Raw genomic sequence first — 26,534 nt, 5'->3', positions numbered from 1 at the left:
CGTAAAAATTGAAATATTGTATAATTCAAACAATAAAAAACAAAAGAAATAGTGAGTGACATCATCGACTCTCTCATTTGGATGTAACTGGCTCGTTCATATAACTATTTTGTTAAAAATTAGCGAAACTTTGAAATGTCATAACTTTCTTATTTTACATCCGATTTTGATGAAATTTTCAGCATAGTGCTTGTCTGATTTTTCTCTATTCTTTCAAATCAACACTTTTCTGAGGTGGACCTGACCTTTAAATAAAGTTCTTTTTCTGCTTATTATTTGAAACAAAAAAAGGATAATCAATCAAAATAATCAAAATTATTCACCTTACTGATACATTTGTATAATTTGTTAACATAAATCATGTGAACATCGATTCATCTAGATTTAACAAGGAAATTTCTCTCCACATAGTTTATAACACAATTCTGTTGTATGTGATAATGAACTTTTAATTTGCTTGCTCATACTTGATACATAAACATGAATGGTTCATACATTACAGTATCTGAAAATATAGAATGGATTCTGAGTGCTTATCATGAATCATTTCATATGTATAAATAATATTTCCTTTGGAAGAAGATGATTTAGACTATAAAGACAGGGGCTGCTGAATTCTAGGAAGATGGGTTGCCTCAGCCCAGCCCTTTTATAAACATTTCATAAACGTGTACAAAAAACATAAAAATTACCATCTGGTTGTGATTTTTTGCATGGTCAGCCCCATGCTCTCACTTTAAAAAACATTTTGTTGTCTCTGAAAGATTGTCCTCCACTATCAAATTAAACAATTTTCTATAGAGTCACAAGTTTTGACAAAATCAAAGATACATAAGCCCACATTAGATAACAGAGTATAGTCACTACAGTCTATACCGTAAAGTTTTTTGCAGAAATTGGAATCAGTTACGTGCTTCTGTCACCAAGTCAAGTTAACACAGCATATCAACACAATTGATTACAATAACATGACTGAATACTACTCCATTGTGACAGCGGCGCTGGTGACAAGTGTTCAAATGCAAAACTTGTATGTAAACCATAGTTTGTAAGATTTCAAAACAAAATGAACAACCAAACATCAAACTAGTACATGTTTACATATAATATTTAATTCAAACACAAACCCTAAGTAATTTTGATAAATTAAGACAAGCATTGTTGCAGGTGTACATCCTCTATTACCTGATCATCCATTGTCTTTTTGCAAACACCTTAATGAACACTTGTGAAATTAATCTTAATTAATGTATATTTAATTGAATTAAATGTTCATAGTAGTGTTATAAAAAGAAACAATGGGCCAAAGAGTACTACATAGGAGAAAGCATGGTTGGATGCAAGATATTAAGGGAGGGTTCAGAAACTCTATATACATTTCTCCCTCATTATCATTCTTCCTTCGATTTTTGAGTGGAGGGGGGGGGACCACTTTGGGAAATAATTAAGGAATAGAAGGCCTCCCCCACCCCTATGTGCTGCTGTGTCCATTACACAACTGAATATCTCTAACAGCTTTTTAATTACCTCCAAAAAATTCTCCATTTGAGATTATTACCAAGTACCTATTTGCTCCATCCAAGTTCAGAATTGGAAACATTATCACCACAGAGCAAACCACAGAATGTTATAGCTACACACCTAGTGCATGTGATCTATGTACGCATTCTCGGTGACAGCATTTTCCATTTATTTCAGTATAATGAAGAAGTATGGCAACTATTATACATCATTCACACTGCAAATAGTCTGCTCAACCCCAGGATATTTGTGAGACCTGGGGCCCGTTGCAGAAAGAGTTGCAATCAATCGCAACTCTAAAAATCACGCGCAACTTGATTTTCAACCAATCAACAGCGCGCATTTGGGACTTGCGATTGATTTTTTGACTTGCGTTTAAACGCAACTCTTTCTGCAACGGGCCCCTGACCCCCAAATAAATTGGGTCAAGTGTAATCTCCTTACCAACTTATTTTGCCAAGATTGACTAACCCACATTAACCAACTATACAAAAAAGAGGGAAAACAATGTCCTGTGTAATAACAACATGCATGACTTAGTAGATAGCTCAGGATTAAAAATAGCTGGTGTGAAAGACAAATATATATCTTGGGTTTAAGAATGGAAAATGAGATTGAAATGCTTGTATGTTTACAACCGAAAATGAACAAACAATAAACAAATGAACATTTGGTTGAATATTACATTCATACAAATAAATTTCTGAGCTATGTTTTGTAATCTCATAATCACTTTGCCTTCATTTGTGACATCATGCAATTATTTTACAAATTTCAAAATGAATAGTGACTTGAAACAATAAATATACAAAAAGAAGAAACCAAGTAAGTAATGCTAAGGCATCAAAACGACAATATAACGATTTTCATAAAGATTTCATAATATAGAGATATACATAAAATACAGCTTTATCTAATTCAGTACTCAGTTAAAAATGGAAAGTATTGTACTGAATCAATATATATCTGTGCAGACGACTTGGTCAGATATGAAAAGGGGTAGAGATATCGATGGAGAATCTGGCCAGTCAGTAGAGGAGTCCAGATGTGCTACAGCTATCAAGTAAGGTTGGATGCTGTGTTGAAATCTGGCAGTATTCAATTGCACTTATCTTCAAAATCAGTTTCAGTCCACAATCACTCTTTCATCAACAGAGGGGAAGTCTTCAAAGAAACCCTGTGGATAAGATTAGAGAAAGAATGATTTTCTTATATAAGAGGCAAAAAATCTATAATTGCCTTTGCCTACCCAATAATCAAGCAGCATATTTTATGATCATTGCTACTTAGTGAGAAAATTTAAAGCAGATCCTTTTGAATTATTATTAAGTCTATTGTATCTATTCATGCTACCATGAACAGTACCTCTACATCTTTTCAACAAAAAAGTGATCTTTATGAAGTTAAAGAGATACTGAAAATAAGGCTTCGGGAGATGAAAGTATACTTTGGATATAAGCTATGAAAAGTAAAAGTCTTGCATTTGCAGTTTGTTCACGCAACAGATTGATTAAATTTTTTACAAATTAGTCAATACGCCAAAGAATAATTCTGCCCACTTATTTTGTCAACAATTTTTTTCCTCAAAATTATGCCATTTTGATTTTCGACTGCTTAGTGCTATGCCATTTTGATTAAGAATGAACTTTCCTTTGTAAGTAAAATTTAACCTTTTGCTCACTACACAAAAAAAATATCTGAAGAATTACCTCCAACTACCACTAAGTACTTGCCACTTCAATCATCACTAAAGAAGGCAGCAGATAGCAGCCAAAAAATTTGAGGTAATTCTTTCGATTTTTCTTTGCGTTGTGAGCAAAAGGTCAAATTTTACATATTTTCAATATGAACTTTCAGATGGACTTTCCTTTGTGTTTTTTAGAAAGATCTAGTAAGATCTGACAGTTATGAATAATCTCATCTAAACGGAGACCAAAGTACATTAACAAGTGGAATGCCTCTGGCAGTCTTGCCTGCATTATGCCATTCAATATAGCAGTAGTGCTGACTTTGAAAACGAACATTGAATAATTTTTCAAAAAAAAAAAACACCATTCATAATGATAACAAAACATAACTGATTGGAAATATCTTTGTCTACCCAACAGTATGCCATGCTTTATTTTACCTTTCACTTTTCCCATGGAATCATTTAGAACTTCTTTTTTTTATTACGCATACAAACAATGAGGTGGTCATTTTGTCAGACTCTGTTCATAAATCTAACATATCTGGAATCTATGTTTTAACAGGATGAGATTATGTGAATGAATTGAATATAGAGGATGAGTACACTAAGTATAAAAATTTCGGTATCTCAAATTCAATTGATATATCAGGACATCCTCTTACAAAGCAAGGCAACTTGATAGTGGGTGTTTCTTGCTAATTACACATGTAAATCTGTACTGATGTTTTGTAATCTAACAGTAGGCCTACTGAACTATACTGAATTGAATAGACTTACCTTGCAGAGTTGGATAAGCTGTGAGACACCCGTTGTGCAGCTCATCTCTCTACAGGAATGCATACTGAGCATTGGGCAACCAAGATCTGCTGTCCTCAATCCTAGGTTTGATGCTATGATGGGACCAATTGTACTCCCACAAGGCATGTCGTTTCTTACCACAAATTCCTAAAAAAACAAGGCAAATTCTACCATGATTACAAAAACTTTATAACTTACTTTGATTATGTACTGTCAGAGTACCATTATCAGTTCATGCAAATACGGCATGTGAGTAATCAATCTTGATTGCTAATCACAAGTGGAATGGAATAAATTTGACACTTCTTATATATTCAAAATTTTAAAGCAAAAATCAATGAGTTTCAGTGAGTAATAATTTCAATAGAAAGCCTTTTCAAAATTATTTACATGAAATTAAATGAATGTTGTGATAAAATGAAATCCAGGCTGAAAACCAAATTATGCTGTAAAAATATAAACACATATGCATGTGAGAAAAAGAATGCCAAATTATTGTTAATTACTTTGAAATCACTAATTTTTATCAGAATCATTTGGCACATCATATTTTCAAAAACAAATGCTTGGACAGTCAGGTTAGGTGGATTTATTTTTAACTCATTTTTGTGATCCTCACCAACAGCTATAATTTATGTTTACAAATTAGAATGAAAGAATCACTTTCATCAGATGATTAAATTTTGAATTATACAATTCTGGCTTGATTCATGAAAAGCAATATCATAATAAGAGTCCCTGAAAGAAAATTGAAAATTTCCATATAAAACTTGTTGTCAACAGCAAATTTGTATCATTCTCCCCCACTCCTTTTTTGAATAAAATCCCAACCACGCAATTGGTGGAAATAAAATACTTGAAGACAAAAGATTAAATAGAAATAGTCTTGTTTGCACATACACGGCACATTCCGTTCTTTTATTGGAATCATACAAAGTTAAATGACATTATTTCATTATTTGTACTGCCCATACAAGGTGCATCATAATATTATTGCAGATTATGGGGTAGTCCACAAAGAAAAAGAATTCATATCATCTATATGTCTTACCTGAAGTGGAACATCAACCTTTTCTGCAATTAATTTAAGAATGGTGGAAGAGACTGCTGTGGTTGCATAGCGTTGATTGCTGTTGATCTTCAGAACAGGGCCCTAAGTAACAAACAAAACAGTATTACTATTATAGCTTTGTTCAATGTAAGATGGATAAATGAAATTATACAATAAAATACTGCCTTTCAAAGCAAGCATTTCAATAAATATTTTACAAAGAATTGGATATTCAGAAGCTAAAGCAAGCTATTCTTTAAAAAAATATATTCAATTTGCATTCACATAAACACAAAAGCCATTATGTAAATTTATGATTCATAAATAAATAAACAAATAATTACAGATCAATACAGTATGTGATGAATATATTGTAAAATTAGTAAACATTTGCAGAAAACCAAGAGATTAGAATGGTGGGAGAAGGGTGAAGAAACGCTTTTTAATGTTTACAAACTGTTATGATACATTGAGAAATTATTGCTACAAAATCTTACCTTGTGTAGATTAATTCGATGATTTTCTTCGTGCTTTTCTCTGTAATAGACAGAGGGTTTTAGAGAAAGAAATTGAGAAATTAGGAAATAAAAGGAGAGAGAAAAAACAGAAAGTGAGAGAAAAGGAACACAGTTAATCATGTTTGAACTTCGTGCACAGAATATCTTCATAACATTGAAATGCAATCACTTCAAACGCTTATAATTTGAAGGATGATCAAGGTAACAACTTGCTACATGTATTTTTATCTGGTGGCCTAAAACTTTAAAAACATTCCAGTATTTAAAATTCCCTTTATTTAACTGCCTCCATCAATTTCTTTCAATTCAAATTGAGAGATAATATATTAACATATTAAATAAACATTATCACACCCCTTGAATTATCTAATCAACCAGGGTATCATCACATTATTTTATTGTATTTTTATCTTCAAATGTATTCAAATTAACCTTCTTACAAACCTTGTTTAACAATATAAATATCATCATGTTAATACTTACGCATAGTTTGGATGGACAGCATGAGCCATATCAGCACTGAGAAGGAATGACTTAGGAACACACTCTTCAAAGGCTGTTTGGTGACTTCCAGCAGAGATCCTTCTCATAAAGTATTCAGCCAATGACGATTGTGCACCTTGAGCACTCATTGAACCGACCTACATCATTCAAGAAAGATCAAGGCAAAGGTAGAAAAACACATGAATATCATAATTCACTTCTAGAGTACTTCAATTGAAATGTTTCAAAGCACTTTACAAAGTATGATTGTAAATACATATCTAATGCCAAGTATTCTTTTGCAAACAACACTTTGGACTTTATGGAGTAAATTCATCATACTGATGCAGTGCACCTGTCTATGTCTAAGCTTTCATCTCCCCTTCCATCCAAATATCAAGAATATTCCTTTTCAGTATAAATGAATACTATCTTTTAAACAAAAACAAATTTGTAATGAGTATGACCTTCCCCCCCTCCCTTCTACTTCAATACTAGTGATACAAAATTTACTTTCATTGATGACACACTGTGATTTCATATATTTTAGTAATCTTTTTTTTTCAACTGCTACTCCTATCAATATTCAAAGTGACCTTCACCATCATACAACATTAGTGTAAATGTAAATGTAAATGTGTGGAAACACAAAAATAAGAGATCAATGGAAGTTTGGGAAAATTCAGACAAAATAAAGATCAAAGTTATGAGCACTTGAATGCTGATGTTCTTAGAACACTAATGCCGAATGGAGATCCTCCTATTGGCAATGTGTGTGTGCTGTCACCCTGTCACACATGCAGAACTCAATCCTTGGACCAAAAAAATATACCCATAAATATCACTTTTTGATCTTTGTAATATCATTTGAAACCTGTCACATGTCCGCACATGAAAAAACCTGTGGTCTGTTGCAGACAGAATTGCATGTCAACAACTAAAATCAACCGCAAATCCCACATGCACAATTTGGATTGATGGAAAATCAAATTGCAATCAACTGCAACACACCCCTTCTGTACTAATAGATGAGATAAAAAAGACAATTTAAGTGGAATATGTACAAAGTAATGGGGGAAGTTGTTCATACGTGACATCAAATGGGTGGTTCATATAGCTATTCGTAAGTTAAGAGCGACTTAACGAATGGTGATCCTTTCTTGTGGTAAATGGTATTTCATTGGCGTTTAGCGTGTAAGAAAGGATCAGTCGTTCTTAACTTACAAACAGCTTTATGAAACGGCCCTCAGACATCTTAATTGCACTGCCAATGGATGTGTCTTCTAGCATTACTGATCTCTATTAATATTTAAATACTTACAAGTTCATATCATTCATTTAACTTTTCTCAAACACTCATTTATTTATTTGACTTTTTCTGTTTTATACAATTCAATTGGTTTCAAGGGTTTTGATCTCTTTTAAAAAAAATAATATTCAGACTTCACAATACAGGTTTTCACTATTGTTAAGGGGCTTTCACAATCTCTCTTATGATCGTTTGTGATCATTTGGTCACAACATATGTTGCACACAATTGCAACGGTTGTAAGCAGTCGCACCACTTATTGTGAAAGGGGCTTTTGTGCAATTTTGAAATTAAAGTTTAGAATTTGAATGAAATATCAACAGCAAAGATAACATAATGTAATGAACCAATGATCTTGTGATTAATATCCTTTTACAGTCAAAGTTTGTACTGTTCTGATATTGAATCTCAATTGTCACCATGAAATATAGCTAGAAAATAAAAACAGAAAAGTTTATATTGATGAAATGGACAGGTTGATATTACCTCTTCATTATCAAAGAGCATTACAGCTCTGATATTAGGATCCTCTTCAAGACTGTTGGAAGTTTCACAAGAGGCCACCAAACTCTAAAAATATAAATCAGCATAGACCATTATAAATAAACTATTTTTCAACAAAATATTACAAACTTCATTTTCTACAGTTTAAACCAATCAATTAAATACGTTTCATGAACATTGTTATCAATGGCAAGTGACAAGCTTCTATTACAAGCTACTGAAATCCTGCAATATGATTTGTCAATTAGCAAAGTATTTTGTCTACTAGACATATGAAACAGATCAAGAAGATTTTACATCACGTAAATAATTGAGTATGTAAGGACATCATTTGTACGAAAACTAAACAAGCTCTCATGGGGTTATATGTCATCTTTAACCCCATCTAGGCAGGGGGCCTCATATGAGGCCCCCCTCAAAGATTCGCGCAATATTTGTGCAACACAAATTTTGTTGACCACGCTAGCTGACTTTTTACTTTCAAATCTTGTGCAACCTCAAAGACCAATTTTGCGACACTCGTGTACATAATTCCAAAATTACACATTTGTAAGTGCATGTCAGACCATAAATTGCTCAAAAACGTGACTTTGTGTACAAAGTCAATGCAAATTGTCTTTCCTACCAAAAATCATAAATATATAATTATTAACAGTTTTGGTGGTCTAAACGGATATGCTTTTTGCTGTTTATGATCTCAAAAGTGTCCCTGACAAAGTTCATTGAAAAAACAATGAAAAACGAAAGGTCTTAAAGAGAAATTCCAGTAGTTGCAGTTAACACTGATTTCATGAGAAAGTCTGTAAACAAGGCTTAATTGCCAGTATATCATCGAGGATCTAGATCTGGTACAGTTACATTAACTGGACTTTGTGAAATCTTGAAATCTACGCTAAAAATGTTCACACCGAAAATCCCCTACATAGATAAGCGCACGTGGGAAAATGTATAATTATTGCTTAGGGCGTCGGGCCCGACGCCCTACCCAAATCCTGTGCTTATTTGCTGATTTCTCAGCAATTACCCGATTTCTTCCAGAATCCTTTGGCACATGCGTTTTATTTATACAAACAGACAATTTAGTGGTCATTTCATTGGATTCTGTACGAACTCATTTTGATATCGTTACCAAAACTAGCATTTACCTTTAAAAACAAAATAGCATAAACAATATGATAAGATATTGATCAGATATCACAATTTTTTTCACCTAGATTTGCTAAGAACACCGTAAAGAGTTTATATACCAAAAATTAGATTATTTAGGGAGTTAATGGAAACGTATAATTTTGCATACTGATGATGCATAAAATAGCATAATTACTTAATAGTGATTTGAATGAAGCAACAATGCAACTTTGTAGATATGTTCCAGACAACCTGCGTGCCAATTTTCGGCATGATCAACTCTTTCTATCTTCCCTCAATGATCACTCCATTTCAGTTGTAAGGGTGTGTACTTGGATCTACTATTTCAATTTTCTTTTCTGCAATCAGAAATGTACAATCATTTTATGTAAATTTCATTGTTGTGTGATATATATTGTTTATCTGTAATTCTTTTATTAGTCCTGTACTTCGTCCTTAAGAAACAAGTAATCTGGACTTGTTTTCATTGTATGTATCTTCCCTTTTTTGGTTTTGAATAAAGAAAAAAAAAAAAGACTGAAAGAAAATTAGTGAGAGAAATCAATGATATTTAATAGATTTACATGTCGGATCCACAAACCAATCTCAAATTGAAAAAGTACACACACACACAGAGTAAAACCCCCAAAATATATCAACAAAATATGATCTGACCTGAATTGCACCAAAAGAGCAGAAGAGATTATCCAAGCGTGGTGAGTAAATGAATTCACTCAAGGCTCCTCCAACTACCTGTCACAATTACATAAATAACACTCAGTATCCTCATTTTATTTTTCCTGAAAAATTATAAATCAAAACAAAACCTCCACGACCAACATTATTACATTAAATGAAACTCTGAATTGTTCTTATCCCTTCCAAATTCATAGTAATTGGATTTATCATATATACAGTCTGAAGCATGGAATGTTGTAGACTATATCTTGACACTTTTAAGCCCATTCCATGCTTGGGATAGATTTTATATCAAAAGATGGAAAAATGCAGATATTCTATTTTTATTGGGCACCTGATCAACAATCAAACATTTTCTTGTAAAATAACAAGATAATGAAAAAAAAGTCATCTTTATTTCATACTTTCCCCATAACACCTCTTTATAACATGAGTGTTTATAATCCTGAAATCAATTCGAATGGTGACGTCCATCCTTACCAAAACTTAGAATACAGACTTTAAAGAGAGCAACTTACTGCAGGTTGTGTGTCAGCAACACAGAGCTCAAAGTCCATGATATCAGATAGAGAGGATCCAAGTTCAGCTGCGAGCAGATTTAACAGGACAGGGGAATGTTTCGCATTCTGTTAAAAAAAATTGAATAGAAAAATACATTAACAGTGATCCAAACTGTTTAAGCCCAATTCCAGTTATTGTAAGACCTAAACAAATAATTGCACACATCTTTTTTTAGTTTAGATTGTTAGAAAGCAAGAAAAGGGCAAAACATGACATTTTGCCTTAACAAAATGAATGAAAACAATTGGCAAAATTAGGCCAAACCTATCACAAGTGAGCAGAGAACATAAAGGTAAAAGTCATGGTTTGGGATTTACACATAAACACAAACAAGAGATCTCTTGGCCAATTTGTCATTCTGAAGCACACCTTAGGTTAAAAGTATTAATTTGCCCTAGAGTATATCAGAATTGTATTTCAGAAATACACTGAAATTTCCAAGGATCTGAGTGGAAAAATCAGACATTTTCATAATTACAGTCCTTCACATTTATAATTTTGTGGAGCTCAATAAATCACTCTCCTTATTTTTTTGAAGAGCTCAATTGAACTCCTCAGAATCGCTCTCTTTGAGGAGCTCAAATCAATTCAATACAATACATGTATGATAAATTTTAGATTTCTCATAACATCGTATATATGCAATCGCTGTGTAGCTATTAATTAATCTGTGGTGAAACTAGGCCTGGGTCAATACATTTACAAAACATCATTGATCAATATTGTGTTCCTAAAAAAAAAAAAAAAAACTTAAAAAAAAAAACATCTTTTTTTTTGCTAAAATTTCAAATTTTTAAATCCATGAAATGGCCATCTGTTTTCCATAATTCCTTGAAATTATTTTGATATAGTTTAAAACTATCAGAAAAATGAAGAATATTCACCTCTTTCCCAACTCTGATTTGAACTTACTCTCTGTAAATATTGTAGTCCCACATGTAGCCTTCCATGGTGTTCCCATAAAAATCTACATATGGGACTACAATATTTACCAAGTTCAAATTCAAATCAGAGTCAGGAAAGAGGTGAATATTCTTCATTTTTCTGATAGTTTTCAACTAAATCGAAATAATTTCAAGGAATTTTGGAAAACAGATGGCCATTTTATGGATTGAAAGATGTAAAATATGATTTTTTTTTTTAGGAGCGTGATTTTTTGCTCTTATTTTTTTTAGGAGCGCGGTAGGAGCTCCAGCGCGATCGTGCTCCTCAAAAATGAAGGTCTGAATTATATATTTTTCTTCATAGCAGAAAGTTAGACATAATACCTAAGTTTCAGAACAACAGTGAGCTTTATACCACCATCAAGTAATATCAAGTAGTTCCTTCCCCGTTCCCCTTAGGATGAATTCACCAATTAAATAGACTTTCTTCCCAATGTTATTACCTTCCCTTTGAGGATTGTGGAATTTATAGTCACATGAATCAAGATCAGAAATACATTAAGAGTTCAAATAACATATACTTTTATTTCAAGTTTACAAAACAGCTAGTGACTTTTGACTTATTACTGATTCTTAATGAACATTCTAGTGTTTTTCCACATATATCTTGGTAATGCTTTCCTTTCATGAAACACAGCCCTAAAATATTTACCACAAGCGATTCTTGAGAATTTGTTCTATACCAAAAAAACAACAACCAAAAAGAACAAGTGGAATGCCTCTGGCCATCTCACCTGCATCACGCGATTCAACATAGCAGCAGTGCTGACTTTGAAAACTACTATAACTCGCACAAGATGTTCAGTGATACTTGGTTGCTCTTATTTCCATGTTTTATGAACTAGACCAATACACTTACAGGATGGTAATTCAACAAATACCCCCAATGTGGCCAAAATTCAATAACCTCACATGACCTTTGACCTTGATCATGTGACCTGAAATTTGCACAGGATATTCAGTGATACCTGAGTACTCTTATGTCCAAGTTTCAAAAGATAGATCAATAAACTTGCAAAGTTATGATGGTAATTCAACAGATACCCCCATTATGGCCAAAGTTCATTGACCTTTGATCTTGGTCATGTGACCCAAAATGCGCACAGGATGTTCAGTGATACTTGATTACTCTTATGTCCAAGTTTTATGAACTAGACCAACATACTTTCAAAGTTATGATGGTAATTCAAAAAATACCCCCAATTCGGCCAAAGTTCATTGACCCTAAATGACCTTTGACCTTGATCATGTGACCTGAAACTTGCTCAGGATGTTCAGTGATACTTTATGAACTAGACCAACATACTTTCAAAGTTTTGATTGTAATTCAACAGATACCTCCAAATTGGCCAAAGTTCATTGACACCCTGTGACCTTTGACCTCGGTCATGTGACGTGAAACTCATGCAGGATGTTTGGTGATACTTGATTAACCTTATGTCCAAGTTTAATGAACTAGGTCCATATATTTTCTAAGTTATGATGACATTTCAAAAACTTAACCTCAGGTTAAGATTTTGATGTTGATTCCCCCAACATGGTCTAAGTTCATTGACCCTAAATGACCTTTGACCTTGGTCATGTGACATGAAACTCTAATAAGATGTTCAGTAATACTTGATTAACCATATGGCCACGTTTCATGAACTAGGTTCATATACTTTCTAAGTTATGACGTCATTTCAAAAACTTAACCTCAGGTTAAGATTTGATGTTGACGCTGTTGGAAAAGCGGCGTCTATAGTCTCACTCTGCTATGCAGGTGACACAAAAATCATTTTCATTGAAGACTTGATAAAAAGAAAATGAACATAGTTGTAAATTGGCAGGAATTGTACAATGTTTGATACTTCAGTTCTTACCAAGGCAGCAGGCACTGAAATATCCTTGTTACTTTCATCAACAACTTTCTCCAGCTGTGCAGTGATGCTTGTTGCCAAAACAGGCTTCCTTTAATCATACAAATTATAAAATGATGCAACATTAAAGATCTCAATAATATTATGTTCTAGTTCAGCCATATCTACTACAACAGTGAATTAAACCTGAAAAAAAAAGTACATAACTTTAATACACACACATTTCACCAACAGCTGGCTTTTCATATTTTACTTTTATTCAAAGGACTCTTCCAAAGATGGTTACATTTTAATTGTACAGCTTTACATGATTTTAATCCACATAAAGGGGCCATTCCACTCTGCCGATCTCGTTAGGATTTGGGAAACCTGCAAATATGGCAGAATCGGGGGAAAATGAACCTTTTACAAGGAGTCAGCGAAAAAAAACTTTGCAGGAACAAATTAATTTACGTCCACACGCTGCTGTTAAGACCAGATTATGCCCATCTCACAACTGTGTACTGTGCCATTTGTGTTTCCCACTCTCCCCCAAAATTCAAAATGGGTGATTTTTATTCAGGAAGATTGGTGTGATATTTTGAACGTTATGTTAAAAAATTTTACGCTGATCACAGCGATCTGAATAAGTGCCTGCTCTTACCCTGTGCTCGCAACGCGGTTGCTACGCTGCTTCCGATTTCAACCGAGATCCTATCCCGCCCTCTGTCTATCTATTGAACGGGATGGATCTGGATTTCAGATCATGATAATGAAACAGCCCCTTAACCGAAGAAAACAGAAAATGGAAAAATCAAAAGCTAACAGAGAGAGCAAATTAGATCCCCAAGGTTACTTTTCAGTGACAGAACTTTCCATTCTAATAGTCTAAATGTAGTAAGCTTTGCTCTGCTGATTTTTTTATTTTTCTATGCCATTTCTAAAAAGAACAGTGAAGTTAAAAACAAGGGCTGATTCACAATGCTTTAGCATTTGATCATACAGCTAATTTGCATATTTAATTCACATACTAATCAAATATAATCCATTGTAAAATGCAACCCTAAAGCAGTAATGCTTTGTGTTACCATGCCCTGATCTTGAAAAACTTACAGCTCATTTTCTTTATTAGGGGCAAAGCCATCATTGACTGCTCTGTTGAGATGTATGGCCAGATTGGGAACTCGCATGATTGGTCGATCAATATGGACCAACTTATGTTCCACCTTGTCATTATTCTGTTCAATAGAAGAAAGAAAAGAAAGAGAAGCATAAGAATATGTTTTGGTTAACATATCAACGTACAATCAGAATTAACAGGGTGCAGAGAAAAATATTGTAATACAAGAAACTTAGCCCAGTAAGCACTCAGGGCAATTCCATAAAATATGAACGTCCGACCTCCAATATGTGGGACCTTCATGAAATTATCTGTCTCTGATTTCTTGTTCTTTTGAAAGTCTGTAATGCTCTCAAGTGACCATGACTTGGTGAGTTTATGATGTGAAGTAAAACTTGAAAAAATGGGGTTGGATGTACAAAAAGGTTCATTATTTTATGGAAATGATTATGGAAAATTATATCAAAAGAGCTGATAATGGCAAAAAATTCAGATTCTTTCCTTCGAATTGAAAGTGGCTTTCATAAAATGTATATTCAAAATTTGGTAAGATCAACATTTTTATTTAAAGCCCCTTTTTGTACTAAATCATAAACAGTCGATAATCCTTACCCGGACCAAAACACGTCCAGCGACAGTCAAATCTCGATCAAACCATGTATTCCAAATCCCACCTCCATAAGTCTCCACTCCAACAGACACATATCCATGCTTCTCTATCTTTGAAACAGGTTTTACCTGAGTGTGATGAAACAGGGAGACATTCAAAAATTAGAGGTCAAGTCCACATCAGAAAAATGTTGATTTGAATCAATAGATAAAAATCAGACAAGCACAATGCTAAAAATTTCATAAAAATGAGATGTAAAATAAGAATGTTATGACATTTTAAAGTTTCGCTTATTTTCAACAAAATAGTTATATCAACAAGCCAGTTACATCTAAATGAGTGAGTCAATGATGTCACTCACTCACTATTTCTTGTTTTCATTTGTTTGAATTATACAATATTTCAATTTTCATAAATTTGACAATTAGGACCGCCTTGCTTGAAGCACAAAATGTTAAAATAATGAAATTTCACGTGTTCAGTGAGAAATGAAACTTCATTTCACATGACAATGACAAGAAAATAAAAATATTTCACATTTCACATAATAAAATACAAAAGAAATTAGTGATGTCATCAGTTCCTCATTTGCATGAAATGAAGCAAAACTTTAACACGACATAACTTTCTTATTTTACATCTGATTTTGATGAAATTTTCAGTGTTATGCTTGTTGAATTTTTCTTTTTTTATTGAAATCAATTTTTTGTTGGGGTGGACTTGTCCATTAAAGAAACTAAGTTAAAATTTAAATATCAAGAAGCACAAATTCCTTGCAACAAATGCCTGTTGTATTGAAATTCAAAACTATCCATATTTCCAGACATTACTAAGAAGAATTTGATTTTTTATTTAGATACCATATATTTCCTAGTCAGTGTCAATGGAAAGGCATAGATAATAGTTTTATTTTTACCTGGTGACAAGAATGATAATCAAAGAGTCTGGTATGGCTCGACCATTAAATAACCCCTCTCACAAAATGCTAGTTCTCGAAGTTCTCCCAGTGTGTTTAGTCAATGAGAGACAGTACCTAGTCTTAGCCAGCTCAATCCCCCTTTCTTTCATCCATTGATTATTTATAAAAATAACAAGTTTACATGTGAAAATATTTACTGCCCACTTTAGAGAGATTTACCAAAACTTGAGAGGCTTTATAACATCCTTTTCTTAAAATCAAAATGATCAAAATGGACTTTTCTTGTAAATATATTGATCATCTCAATAATGCACCGTTAAGTTTCATGCTTTGTGAAGTTTTAAGGGTCAACAGATTGATTTTCAATTCTGTATAATATACATACACAAAATCTCAGTTGTTATAAAACACAGCAATCCTGAATGTGATTGATGAGAGAGGAAAAACTTGTGAATCGACCAACTTACTCTCAGACATGGACTATCTGTGTGTGCTCCTATCATAGTAAAGCCATTCCCAGCAGCATACTTTCCTCCAACAGCAAATGCTATCAGGGTTGACTGGTTCCTTGTGAAAAAGTACTGAAAAAAGGGGGTTTAATAATTTATAAATACTAATGATTATCAGCATTTCAAAGCAGGACTTGAAACATGCACCTTGAAGTCAATATGGGTTAAAAGTACTTGTCCTAGGTCAATTCTATCAAGCTCTGATGCATCTCTTACTTCACCAACATATCAATGATAGTTGAAAATTCATACAAGAGCAATAGCATGTATGAAAATAAAGCATGAACTGCCTCATTTCTTTGAAATTTTTTAATTTACAAAGTCCTGATGTTGTTTACCATAGCCAACAATCCACCCCAACAAGTAGTTAAACAAAAAAAAAAGAAAAATAGAAAAGCCAATGCTGAAAACCTCATCATCGGATGTCAAATGAGATGACATACTAAAGTTTTGCATAATTTAAAAAACATTTATGCACATACTGGCCAGTATGCAAGTGAGAGAACTGATGGCATCACCCAATCACAATATCTTTGCGAAAATAGGAAATACGCTGCTTTTCTCCTCATTATAATGTGACAGACAGTTTGATTCCCCCTGTACATTTGGCGTCACCAGTATTGTAACTTATTTTTATTTCATTAAAGCCTATCTTGGTAAATCCCCCTTCCCCCCTCAAAGGCGCATGTCATTTTACCAGCTCTGCATCAGATTTTAATTCAATTGGGTGCGTGACAAATCTGTGTATTTTTGTATACATGTATTTTGTGTACGTTTGCCTTGTTTATAATAACAATACAAGAAATAATAACAATAATAATGTAAAAGAAGAAAGATTACTGTAATTGGATGTCATTAAACCTCATTTGGATGATAAGCTTTCTAAATTGCACTTTATTCTAATATCAAAACTAATACTCTGTATTTCTAATGCCTTCAAAATAGTTTTGTGTATAAAGGCTATAATTTGCTGAATTAAAAAAAAAGTTCAACAGTACTAGATCTAATTCCATTTGATTTTCGTATTCAACAAAGTATATAACCCCAAAAGTTGTATCCAGGTGAATATAGACAATATATAATATGGCTCTTATAACTCCTTTCATCACTGAGTGAACATCTTTGTCACCACCCCCCCCCCCTGAAATTAGACAGATTTATGCAGAATTTCATATGGTATTTTTCCTGGCATGATTTACTGCTGATTCCATTCTGTTCACAGGAGGATTGTCATTGTTTACAAGCAGATTGCTTATAAGTACAGGATTCTTCACATAGTCATCTCTATTAATTAATTGAAATTAAACCAAACCACTTAAACACAGTGACTTGGTAGCATTCTGGCTTTGTTTGCTTAAACTATTCATGAATGTTGACTCAAATAGCAGCAATGATGGAAGGGGGAGGGGATCATTCCATTTGAACATTTGAAGATATAAAGTATGTATACCTTCTGGTTAGGATGTAGATACCATGTTTCTTTCTCCTTGAGTTCAGTGAATCCTGCATCCTGGAGCCTCAGTCTACATGCTTGCACAGCTTTATAATAACAGAACACACATTATGAAACAATGTCATTTGGACATATCATTTATACCAAAATGCCCTCTTGAAAAGCAGATCAAAACATTGATCAACCCAAAAGAGTATAAGAAAACTAAAACATTTTTTTTTAATTCATCTGATAGCCCATGAAAGACTAGGAGCTTTATACCCAATTATTTGGTATCAACGGGGGGGGGGGGGGGGGGGGGCACTTCCATTGACGAATGGATACCATGCGCGATCATGGGGTCTCGAAAGGCACCCTAAACACTTATTTTCCAGATTCTGAAAATGCACCCCTTAATAAGTTTTGGAAACAAATCTTGGCAAGTATTCCCTGAATTGGACCCGTAAACAAGTACAGCGATATTTTAATCGGTCGTCGGTTTTATCTTTACCTACATCAATGGGTTTAGTACAGCCCAACCCGGCCCCCATCTCCACACATCTCGCGCCCCCGGTGGTATCATCAATTTTTTTTTGTAATCTTTGTGCATTGTTAAACTTGAACAGGGTGCGAATGCTATTTGCCAAGCCGAAGGAATGCCTATCACATGCTGCCATGCTATCAGAATAAAGGAGGCTGAATCCTCTGTTGTTCAATGAGATGCTATTCGTAGCAATAATGTTTGTGTTTATACCAATTTGAAACCAATTTCATTATTCCAGTTTACACTATGTAAATCTATGCAAAATAACACTTTCCATGAGATGGAATCTGATGCAAACTGACCATTTGCAGATATACAATCCATTGGGATGTCATTATGAATGAATCTACATTTCATTTTTATATTTTTTAAATCCAGTAAGATAATTCTGATTTTATTTTTTAAAAAATATCATTCAAAATTCCAAACATTACTTGGCTTTACATTGGCACAATTTAATATTATTGTTGTACACCTCTTAATAGCCTATATTCCAGTTCTGCATGTAACTTATTCATAAAATCGTTATAAAGCTGAACATCATAATAGTTAGAATTCAATCATGTTTATTTCACATCTACAATGATATCAATGGAAAATCTGCTAAAAGTAAAACAATCTTTATGTTTCTGGTAACTGATACATTGATGATATATTTGCTATCTTTGAATTGCAAATCATCAATTTATATTGTATTAAAATACAATGTGAATATCATACATGTACTTACCATGATATGGGGATGGTGATTTGTTGATGAATGATACAAGCTGGGTGGCAGCAGTCAAAACTTCCTTGGAATTCATGGAGATAAAGTTTCCTATAAACTGTCACAACAGGACAGAAAAGTATGGATACTGACTAGTTAACAAGTGCAACATTGAAAAAAAAACTCAAGAGAACATTGGCTACTAATGGTCAGCAACTTTAAAACTGAGCATGTGGAAGATCTGATAGAAAGATCTAAATAAATGCCAATTATTTAGATTTGACAGGAAATCTATACTGATAGCAAAGCTATGATAATATAGCTATTTCTCTCTCACATGTTTGTTCATCCCTCTCTTGTAAATTGTCAATTACTCTTTTTATGCTGTGTTTAAAACCCTTTCTTAATCAATTTTCAGGGAACTGCATTTCTGGCTTTTTTATGCACTTCCCTATTTCATTTTCATTTTTACTTTTGCTTGTAAATAGTTTCTCGTATCTTTTATTATTTTGATTTTCAACAAGAATTAAATCAATATAAATTGAACTGAAAAAAAGTTTGTTAAGTCCATCTCCTTTATAAAATTGCAAGTCTCAACAACGACTGCACCTTGTCTCACTATTGACAATGCCGAACTGACAAAAGCAAAGATATCACCATAACCATTTAACAACATTTTCCCTCAAGGAACACCTTCCTAAAAACACTTTAAAATGTAGGTCTTGCATAAAATATTTGGTACTGCCATATTCTACGTTTATAAGATTGATGGCACCATCAATCCATTAAAGGTAAATGCTAGTTTTGGTAGCGATATTAAAATGAGTTCGTACAGAATCCAATGAAATGACCTGAAGTGTCTGTTTGTAAATAAAACGTATGTGCCAAAGGATTCTGGAAGAAATTGTGTAATTGCTGAGAAATCAGCAAATTAGCACAGGATTCAGGTAGAGCATCGGGCCCAACATTCAAAGCAATAATTATACACTGTCCCACGTGCGCTTATCTGTGTTGGGGATCTTCAGTCTGAACAATACCCCCTAACAATGTGTTTGACTGAGAAGAGGCCCAACTTGTCTAGCACTAAAAGTAACACAAAGTAAGTTTGAAGTTATTCCCTCAAATGGTTTTCTGACTTATGCAGCTACCATGAAAGGTCGGAGTGTTTACTGATGTACTGGCATTTGAATCCTACTCTTCTTAGCTCTCATTTTTTTAGAATTAAACTAGAGATGCTCGGCGGGTCGTGCAGCCGAGCACATGTATACCCCGAACCCACAGCGTCATCTGTCATTGCGATATATAGAGCTCACACAGAAATTTGGCAAAAAAATACAATTTTCATGGCGACAATGACCCCTGTTACATCTGAAAGTTTCCTACCCGAGACCCGACCGAGTCCACTTGCAACCTTGACTGGATTATTGGTGGATTAGCTTCGCGAACGGACCGAGTCCGAAATGTGGTCTGTTTACATCACAGTGTTCATTCCCTCCCCTATCGCCCTATCTGTACTGTTTCGTGCGGCATCCAATTGCTGACACCTTTAAAAGGCGCTCTCGATCTCGGCTCTGAATAATTCACGCGCGCTAATTGAAGTTACCCGAGATTCTGAAAGATTCTGATGATCCTAGCAGTCGTTGAAGATATGACTTGAAAGGATCGACTTGAAAAGGATACGTTTAAAACGCTTTTTTTCACTCAAATCAAAGACTTTATCAATCACAATTCACATCTCGCGTGCCGCAAAAACATTTGAAGAACAACGGGGCTGGGGAGAGGATAGCGCGCGCTATGACGTAATTTGACAGCTGGCGAACGGACCGAGATAGGTTCGAAAGCTTGTGTGCGTTTACATCTACGAATCAGTGGACCGGGGCCGGCCTGATACCTACCCGAGCTTACCTCTGGATGTGGTCTCGGGTAGGTTCGCTAAAAGGTGGCCCGAGGTAGGTTTGGGATGTTTACATCTGATTTCTTTCCGACCCGAGGTAGGCCCCGGGCCGGCCCGAGGTAGGGAATCTCTCAGATGTAACAGGGGTCAATGACCCTAGCATGCAGGTCCCCCAAGTCCATCTACCATCCAAGCGTGGTTGAAAAGTGACTTATGGTTGCGGAGAAAGAGAGTCTTGCATGTTGACTTCAACATTGACCTGAAAATGACCTTTGACCTTACCATGTGACCTCTGACTGCAGCATAACATGCAGGTACCCGAAATCCATCTACCATCCAAGTTTGGTTGAAAAGTGACTTACGGTTGCAGAGTTAGGTGTCATAAGAGAGTCTTGCAAGTAAACTTTAACGTTGACCTGAAAATGACTTTTGACCTTACCATGTGACCTCTGACTGCAGCATAACATGCAAGTTCCCCAAGTCCATCTATCATCCAAGTTTGGTTAAAAAGTGACTTACGGTTGCGGAGTTAGGTGTCATAAGAGAGTCTTGCATGTAAACTTTAATCTTGACCTGAAAATGACCTTTGACCTTACCATGTGACCTCCGCCCACACCAAAATCGATAGGCTTCTTTGTTATACCATACTCAACCTTCATGCCAAATTTGAAGATGATCGGAGAAGAAATGCAGCTGATAGAGCGCTGACAAGGAAATCTCTGCGGCGGACGCGACGAGGCCAAATCCATAGTATCCTCCGAACTCTGTTCGGGGGATACAATAATAAGCCTACTATTTTTCTTTGTGTGAGCAAAATGTTGAATTTTACTTATTTTCAACCAACACAGATGAACTTTCATGATCACAGGCCTAAGGCTATTATTGTTTTTTCATTGAAAAAGGGGAGGGGAGTAACAATTAACTTTAGTACATGTCCACTGAGTTCGATCAATCAGGGAACTGCAAATGGTTTGAATTCATAATCGACCAATGAACAAACAAGAGAATAAGCTTCCTTATTGCTTAATTGAATGAAATAATTTACTCTACTAAAGGCCTTGGTAAAATCAATAGTATTTAGGTAAGCGGCCAAGTTTTTAAAGGCCTTCAAGAACAAATTTCAATAAAGTAAAACAAGGTGGTGTACAGTAGAGCAGCATTTCCAAATTGTTTCTTATCAACATGGGTTGACATATCTTTTACTACCCAATTCGTTACAAATGATTCAATCAAGTGTCCTCAAGAATAATGGGGCAAGGGATATCAGTCTTAGCTCATCATATGAACTGATTACCTTCTCTTTTTGAGGGTTTAAATATACATGTTTTCCAGGCACTTAGGAAAGTGCCTTCCTGCAAGCGTTGATTGAATATATATTTTTCAGCAAGTACCACTGCAAACATTTTGAAGAAACAAATTGGAAATAAGATGCTTTGTTTGCCTTTAATATTCTCAGAACAGATACATGTAGAAAGTGCCCCTGATGAATAATTGGGGAGGGGAATCTGCAGGTAATGCTGGAAGTGAGTTTACTATCGGTTTTCAAATTTAAATGGCAACGTAAATTATGATTGAAAACATGATTAAAAAAACGTTATATGAGAAAAAAAAGTGTGTCCAATGGGCTCCATTCCTGGTCGGTCGTAAAAGTAAATGGCTTTCACATGATTAAAATAATCTGAATGTCAAAAAAGATCTGTTTGTAAACGCAATCAGCTCACATTTTACAACCTTCACGACAGAAAAAAAACGGGAGCTTTGGAGCAGGCTTATTGTAAAAAGGAGGGACCTTTGAACTATGAAAATGGAGATTCCTGGAAGGGGTCACCTGCGTGTGTGTATGCATCCCTATGGAAAGGGCAGTACGTGCATGAGGCACGGGCATCGGGTGCACTTGCGCAGAGGTGATGGTCGGACAGCGCTCTGCGGCTGCTTTTCACCAAAATTACAGCTCATTGTAGTGGATCAATGCAGCCGGAACGGTGCAATAAACAATTTGCAAGCTTTGGAACGGATTTCTTTCTTTTCTTTTCTCGATAGGAAGAAAATGCTATGCTTTGGAGCAACTTTCTTTGTTCTTTTTCTCAAAAAGATAAAAATGATATGCCTTGGAATGGAAATTTGTAACAAGTGGAATGCCTCTGGCCATCTCACCTGCATCACGCGATTCAACATAGCAGCATTGCTGACTTTGAAAACTACTATAACTCGCACAAGATGTTCAGTGATACTTGGTTACTCTTATTTCCACGTTTTATGAACTAGACCAATACTCTTACAGAGATAGAATGGTAATTCAACAAATACCCTCAATGTGGCCAAAATTCATTGACCTCACATGACCTTTGACCTTGATCATGTGACCTGAAACTTGCACAGGATATTCAGTGATACTTGATGTCCAAGTTTCAAAAGTCAGATCAATAAACTTGCAAAGTTATGGTAATTCAACAGATACCCCCATTATGGCCAAAGTTCATTGACCTTTGACCTTGGTCATGTGACCTAAAATGCGCACAGGATGTTCAGTGATACTTGATTACTCTTTATGTCCAAGATTTATGAACTAGACCAACATACTTTCAAAGTTATGATAGTAATTCAACAAATACCCTCAATTTGGCCAAAGTTCATTGACCCCAAATGACCTTTGACCTTGATCATGTGACCTGAAACTTGCACAGGATGTTCAGTGATACTTGATTACTATTATGTCCAAGTTTCATGAATCAGATCCAAAAACTTTTAAAGTTTTGATTGTAATTCAACAGATACCCCCAAATCTGCCAAAGTTCATTGACCCTAAATGAACTTTGACCTTGGTCATGTGACATGAAACTCATGCAGGATGTTTGGTGATACATGATTGACCTTATGTCCAAGTTTAATGAACTAGGTCCATATATTTTCTAAGTTATGATGACATTTCAAAAACTTAACCTCAGATTAAGATTTTGATGTTGATTCCCCAACATGGTCTAAGTTAATTGACCCTAAATGACCTTTGACCTTGGTCATGTGACATGAAAGTCTACTAGGATGTTAAGTAATACTTTATTAACCTTATGGCCAAGTTTTATGAACTAGGTCCATATACTTTCTAAGTTATGATGTCATTTCAAAAACTTAACCTCAGGTTAGGATTTGATGTTGACGCCGCCGCGGCCGGAAAAGCGGCGCCTATAGTCTCACTCTGCTACATGAAGGTGAGACAAAAATGGGGGTCCCCTCCCCAGCACAATGAACGTCGCGGTGAGTTTACCTGACAAGGATTTTATACTGAGTGCCTCCCCCCCCCCCCCCCCCCTCCTGATTAAGAAAGACTTCCTGATGTCCCCTCTACTAATTTTAAAAATACTTCTCCAAAAACCCCTTCTTTCATTCTCTTTTTCTTCTTTTTTAAGAAAAACCTAGCCATGGCCTGGGTTTTAAATCGGTTATGAACCGATTACGATTAAGTTACTCTCCAACCAACTTGGGCCTATTCATAGACCTAGAATCTCTAGACTAGATCTAGAGAACTAGGCCTATTTATTTTTCTTATTAACAAACCGATGCCATTGGAAATACAGGTACACACTTGAGATTTTGACAGAATAAAGCCATATTTTGGTATGTATCCAGAAATCCTAATCGTTTATGTTTGATAATTCTTGATAAATCTTATCCATATTTTTTTTTTCAATTTTTATCTGGACAGGAGGGTTATATATTGCCCATACATCATGTACATGATCCAGCCAACCTTAATAAAATAAAAAGGAATTCGGAACTGAATAACATTCATATTAAATGATGTCGTTCAGTATACCCAGTTGTTGAGTGTCCGGACAGGTTGTGTGTCTGGACGATTAATTTTAGAAAGTCATTTTGAAAAATGTACAAGTGAAGTTATTTTTAGTACAAAATGAAATGTGAGGAAATATTAAATATAAGATTACCTCCATTGAATTTTAGTGTAATTCAAAGACAAAATGAAGGCTTCAAAAATATTAAGTGTCCGGAGTCTCCAGACACCTGACCACCCAGTCCTATAGACTAATGCCTCGGTCACAATTGCTCTATGGCGGATGTATGGTGAGTCGAAAACAGCAGTTTTTTATTCAACCTGGTTTTAATACTTTTATTCCTTTTTTTTTAACAACCTACAGTATTTGTACAAAAAATGGTTAAACAGCTGTTTTCAACTTGCCATAGAACAAATGTGACTTGACCGAGGTTAGACCAAAAGTTTCAGTCTCTGTAGGCCTAATGTATTTTGGTTGTTCCGCTGATCGAACTGCGTTTGGTGAATGGGGATAGTAAAATGTCAGAAATTGTTGAATAAATCCCCAGAAACGATGGTTATTTCTAGACCAAGATATAAGAAGGAATAAGATATAAGTGATAAGTAATATTTCAGGGTTTTGTGACTCACCTACCCCCCCCATTCAGAAATAATTGAGTGCCTCCCCCCCCCCCCGGTGGGGTCACTCAATATGACTTGGGGACCGCATGACCGTTACCAAAATCGCGGGAAAAGGGGTCAATTTCATGGAACGTCCGCGGACAGAACACTCCTCGAAGTAGTGAAAATAGGGGTGCTCACCGTCCTCGATCTGATGGAAATAGGGGTCAGGAAAAAGGGGAGAACGATTACTACGGGAAGTAAAATCCGTCGCCGAGTCACCAGCTGCAGAGGGCGCGCCCATCATGCTCAATATCTATTATGGACAACCCAACATTTATTTTTACAAAGAATTCTACTTTTCTTATTTTTCAAGAAAAATAAAGTTCTTTTGCTTTTTGGATTATTTTATCAGTATATGACTTGGCTCTTGGTCATCTTTAAGGACTGAGCACTCTGACGCCTGTGTTGCAATTTCCTCTAATGAGGAAAGGGTGTTAAATGCCCTGTCCTTGAAATACGGTAAATAGGGGTAAATTTGCGAAATGGGCAAAGTGTCCTTACAATCTTATAATTAGGGGTGTTTTAATTTTAAGGTACCATTTTAGCCCAATGTTGTCCTTGTTTTGCGTGAAAATAGAGGGGTAAATTTCACAAAATGTCCTTGAAATTGACTGCAATAGGGGGTCACTTGCATTTGTGGTAACGGTCATACGTGTCCCCCTCTGCTTCTGAGTGACCCCACCGGCCCCCCCCCCCCCCTCCCCCTGGATTTGTATTTGGCCAGTGGAAGTCCCGTGATCTAACAGTCTGTCCGTGTCTAACGTTGAACTTTGGCTATATTAAACTTTCATTACTTTACCGGTTCCACCTTTGTGAATCTAGCGGCGTTCTTTTTATGCTTTCCCGTTTGAGAATGCTGTCTGAGATCAGCGTGATGAGCTCGAAGTGTGCAACGGCAAAATCGGCAAGCAGCAGACTGTTCGTCCCCAGCAACTGGCATCAACCATTGAGTGAAACACTCTTCTTCTTCCCAAGACCTGCAATACCTTCTTCTTGCATGTTTTCCCCACCGTCTGTTCTTTGGCGTTTTTGGCGATTTTCCTTCAATTGACTCTTCCTCTCCATCATCAGCATGAACAACTTCTTCTGCTGAATCAGTCGGCATAATCTCACGGGCCCACGCTGCTGCTATCACATTTTCCTCTGTTTCCATGCCAGGATTATTTTGAAATTCATTCTGCATTGTTTATGGGATTTTTATGCACTATGTAATTTATTACAAAACTGATTCAGAATTTAGAGGGTTAATAACAAAAATAGTTCAAAAGAAGCCAGATATAGCCATCACGATACACGTAGGGCA

General features: G+C 35.2%; 1 protein-coding gene across 2 annotated transcripts; it reads right to left on the bottom strand.

Moving 5' to 3' along the window:
• Window positions 1–1,925: 1,925 nt before the first annotated feature.
• Window positions 1,926–26,534, bottom strand: LOC121409934 (aspartyl aminopeptidase-like). 2 transcript variants are annotated; one of them, XM_041601720.1, is made up of 15 exons: window positions 26,031–26,534; window positions 18,909–19,005; window positions 17,653–17,741; window positions 16,161–16,274; window positions 14,777–14,902; window positions 14,158–14,282; window positions 13,069–13,156; window positions 10,220–10,327; window positions 9,678–9,755; window positions 7,857–7,940; window positions 6,062–6,219; window positions 5,558–5,597; window positions 5,061–5,162; window positions 3,989–4,156; window positions 1,926–2,698 (listed from the first exon to the last, which is right to left on the bottom strand). In XM_041601720.1, the coding sequence occupies exons 1-15, from the start codon at window positions 26,412–26,414 to the stop codon at window positions 2,648–2,650; spliced, it is 1,812 nt and encodes a 603-aa protein (XP_041457654.1). In that variant the 5' UTR covers window positions 26,415–26,534; the 3' UTR covers window positions 1,926–2,647. The 2 variants fall into 2 exon arrangements, with proteins under 2 accessions (XP_041457654.1, XP_041457655.1); XM_041601721.1 differs by having other exon boundaries at window positions 26,026–26,108.

This window comes from Lytechinus variegatus, chromosome 3 (assembly GCF_018143015.1).
Source record: "Lytechinus variegatus isolate NC3 chromosome 3, Lvar_3.0, whole genome shotgun sequence".
NCBI lineage: Eukaryota > Metazoa > Echinodermata > Echinoidea > Temnopleuroida > Toxopneustidae > Lytechinus > Lytechinus variegatus.
Note: the sequence above shows the minus strand (reverse complement) of the source record. Positions and strands in the feature narration are given on the sequence as shown.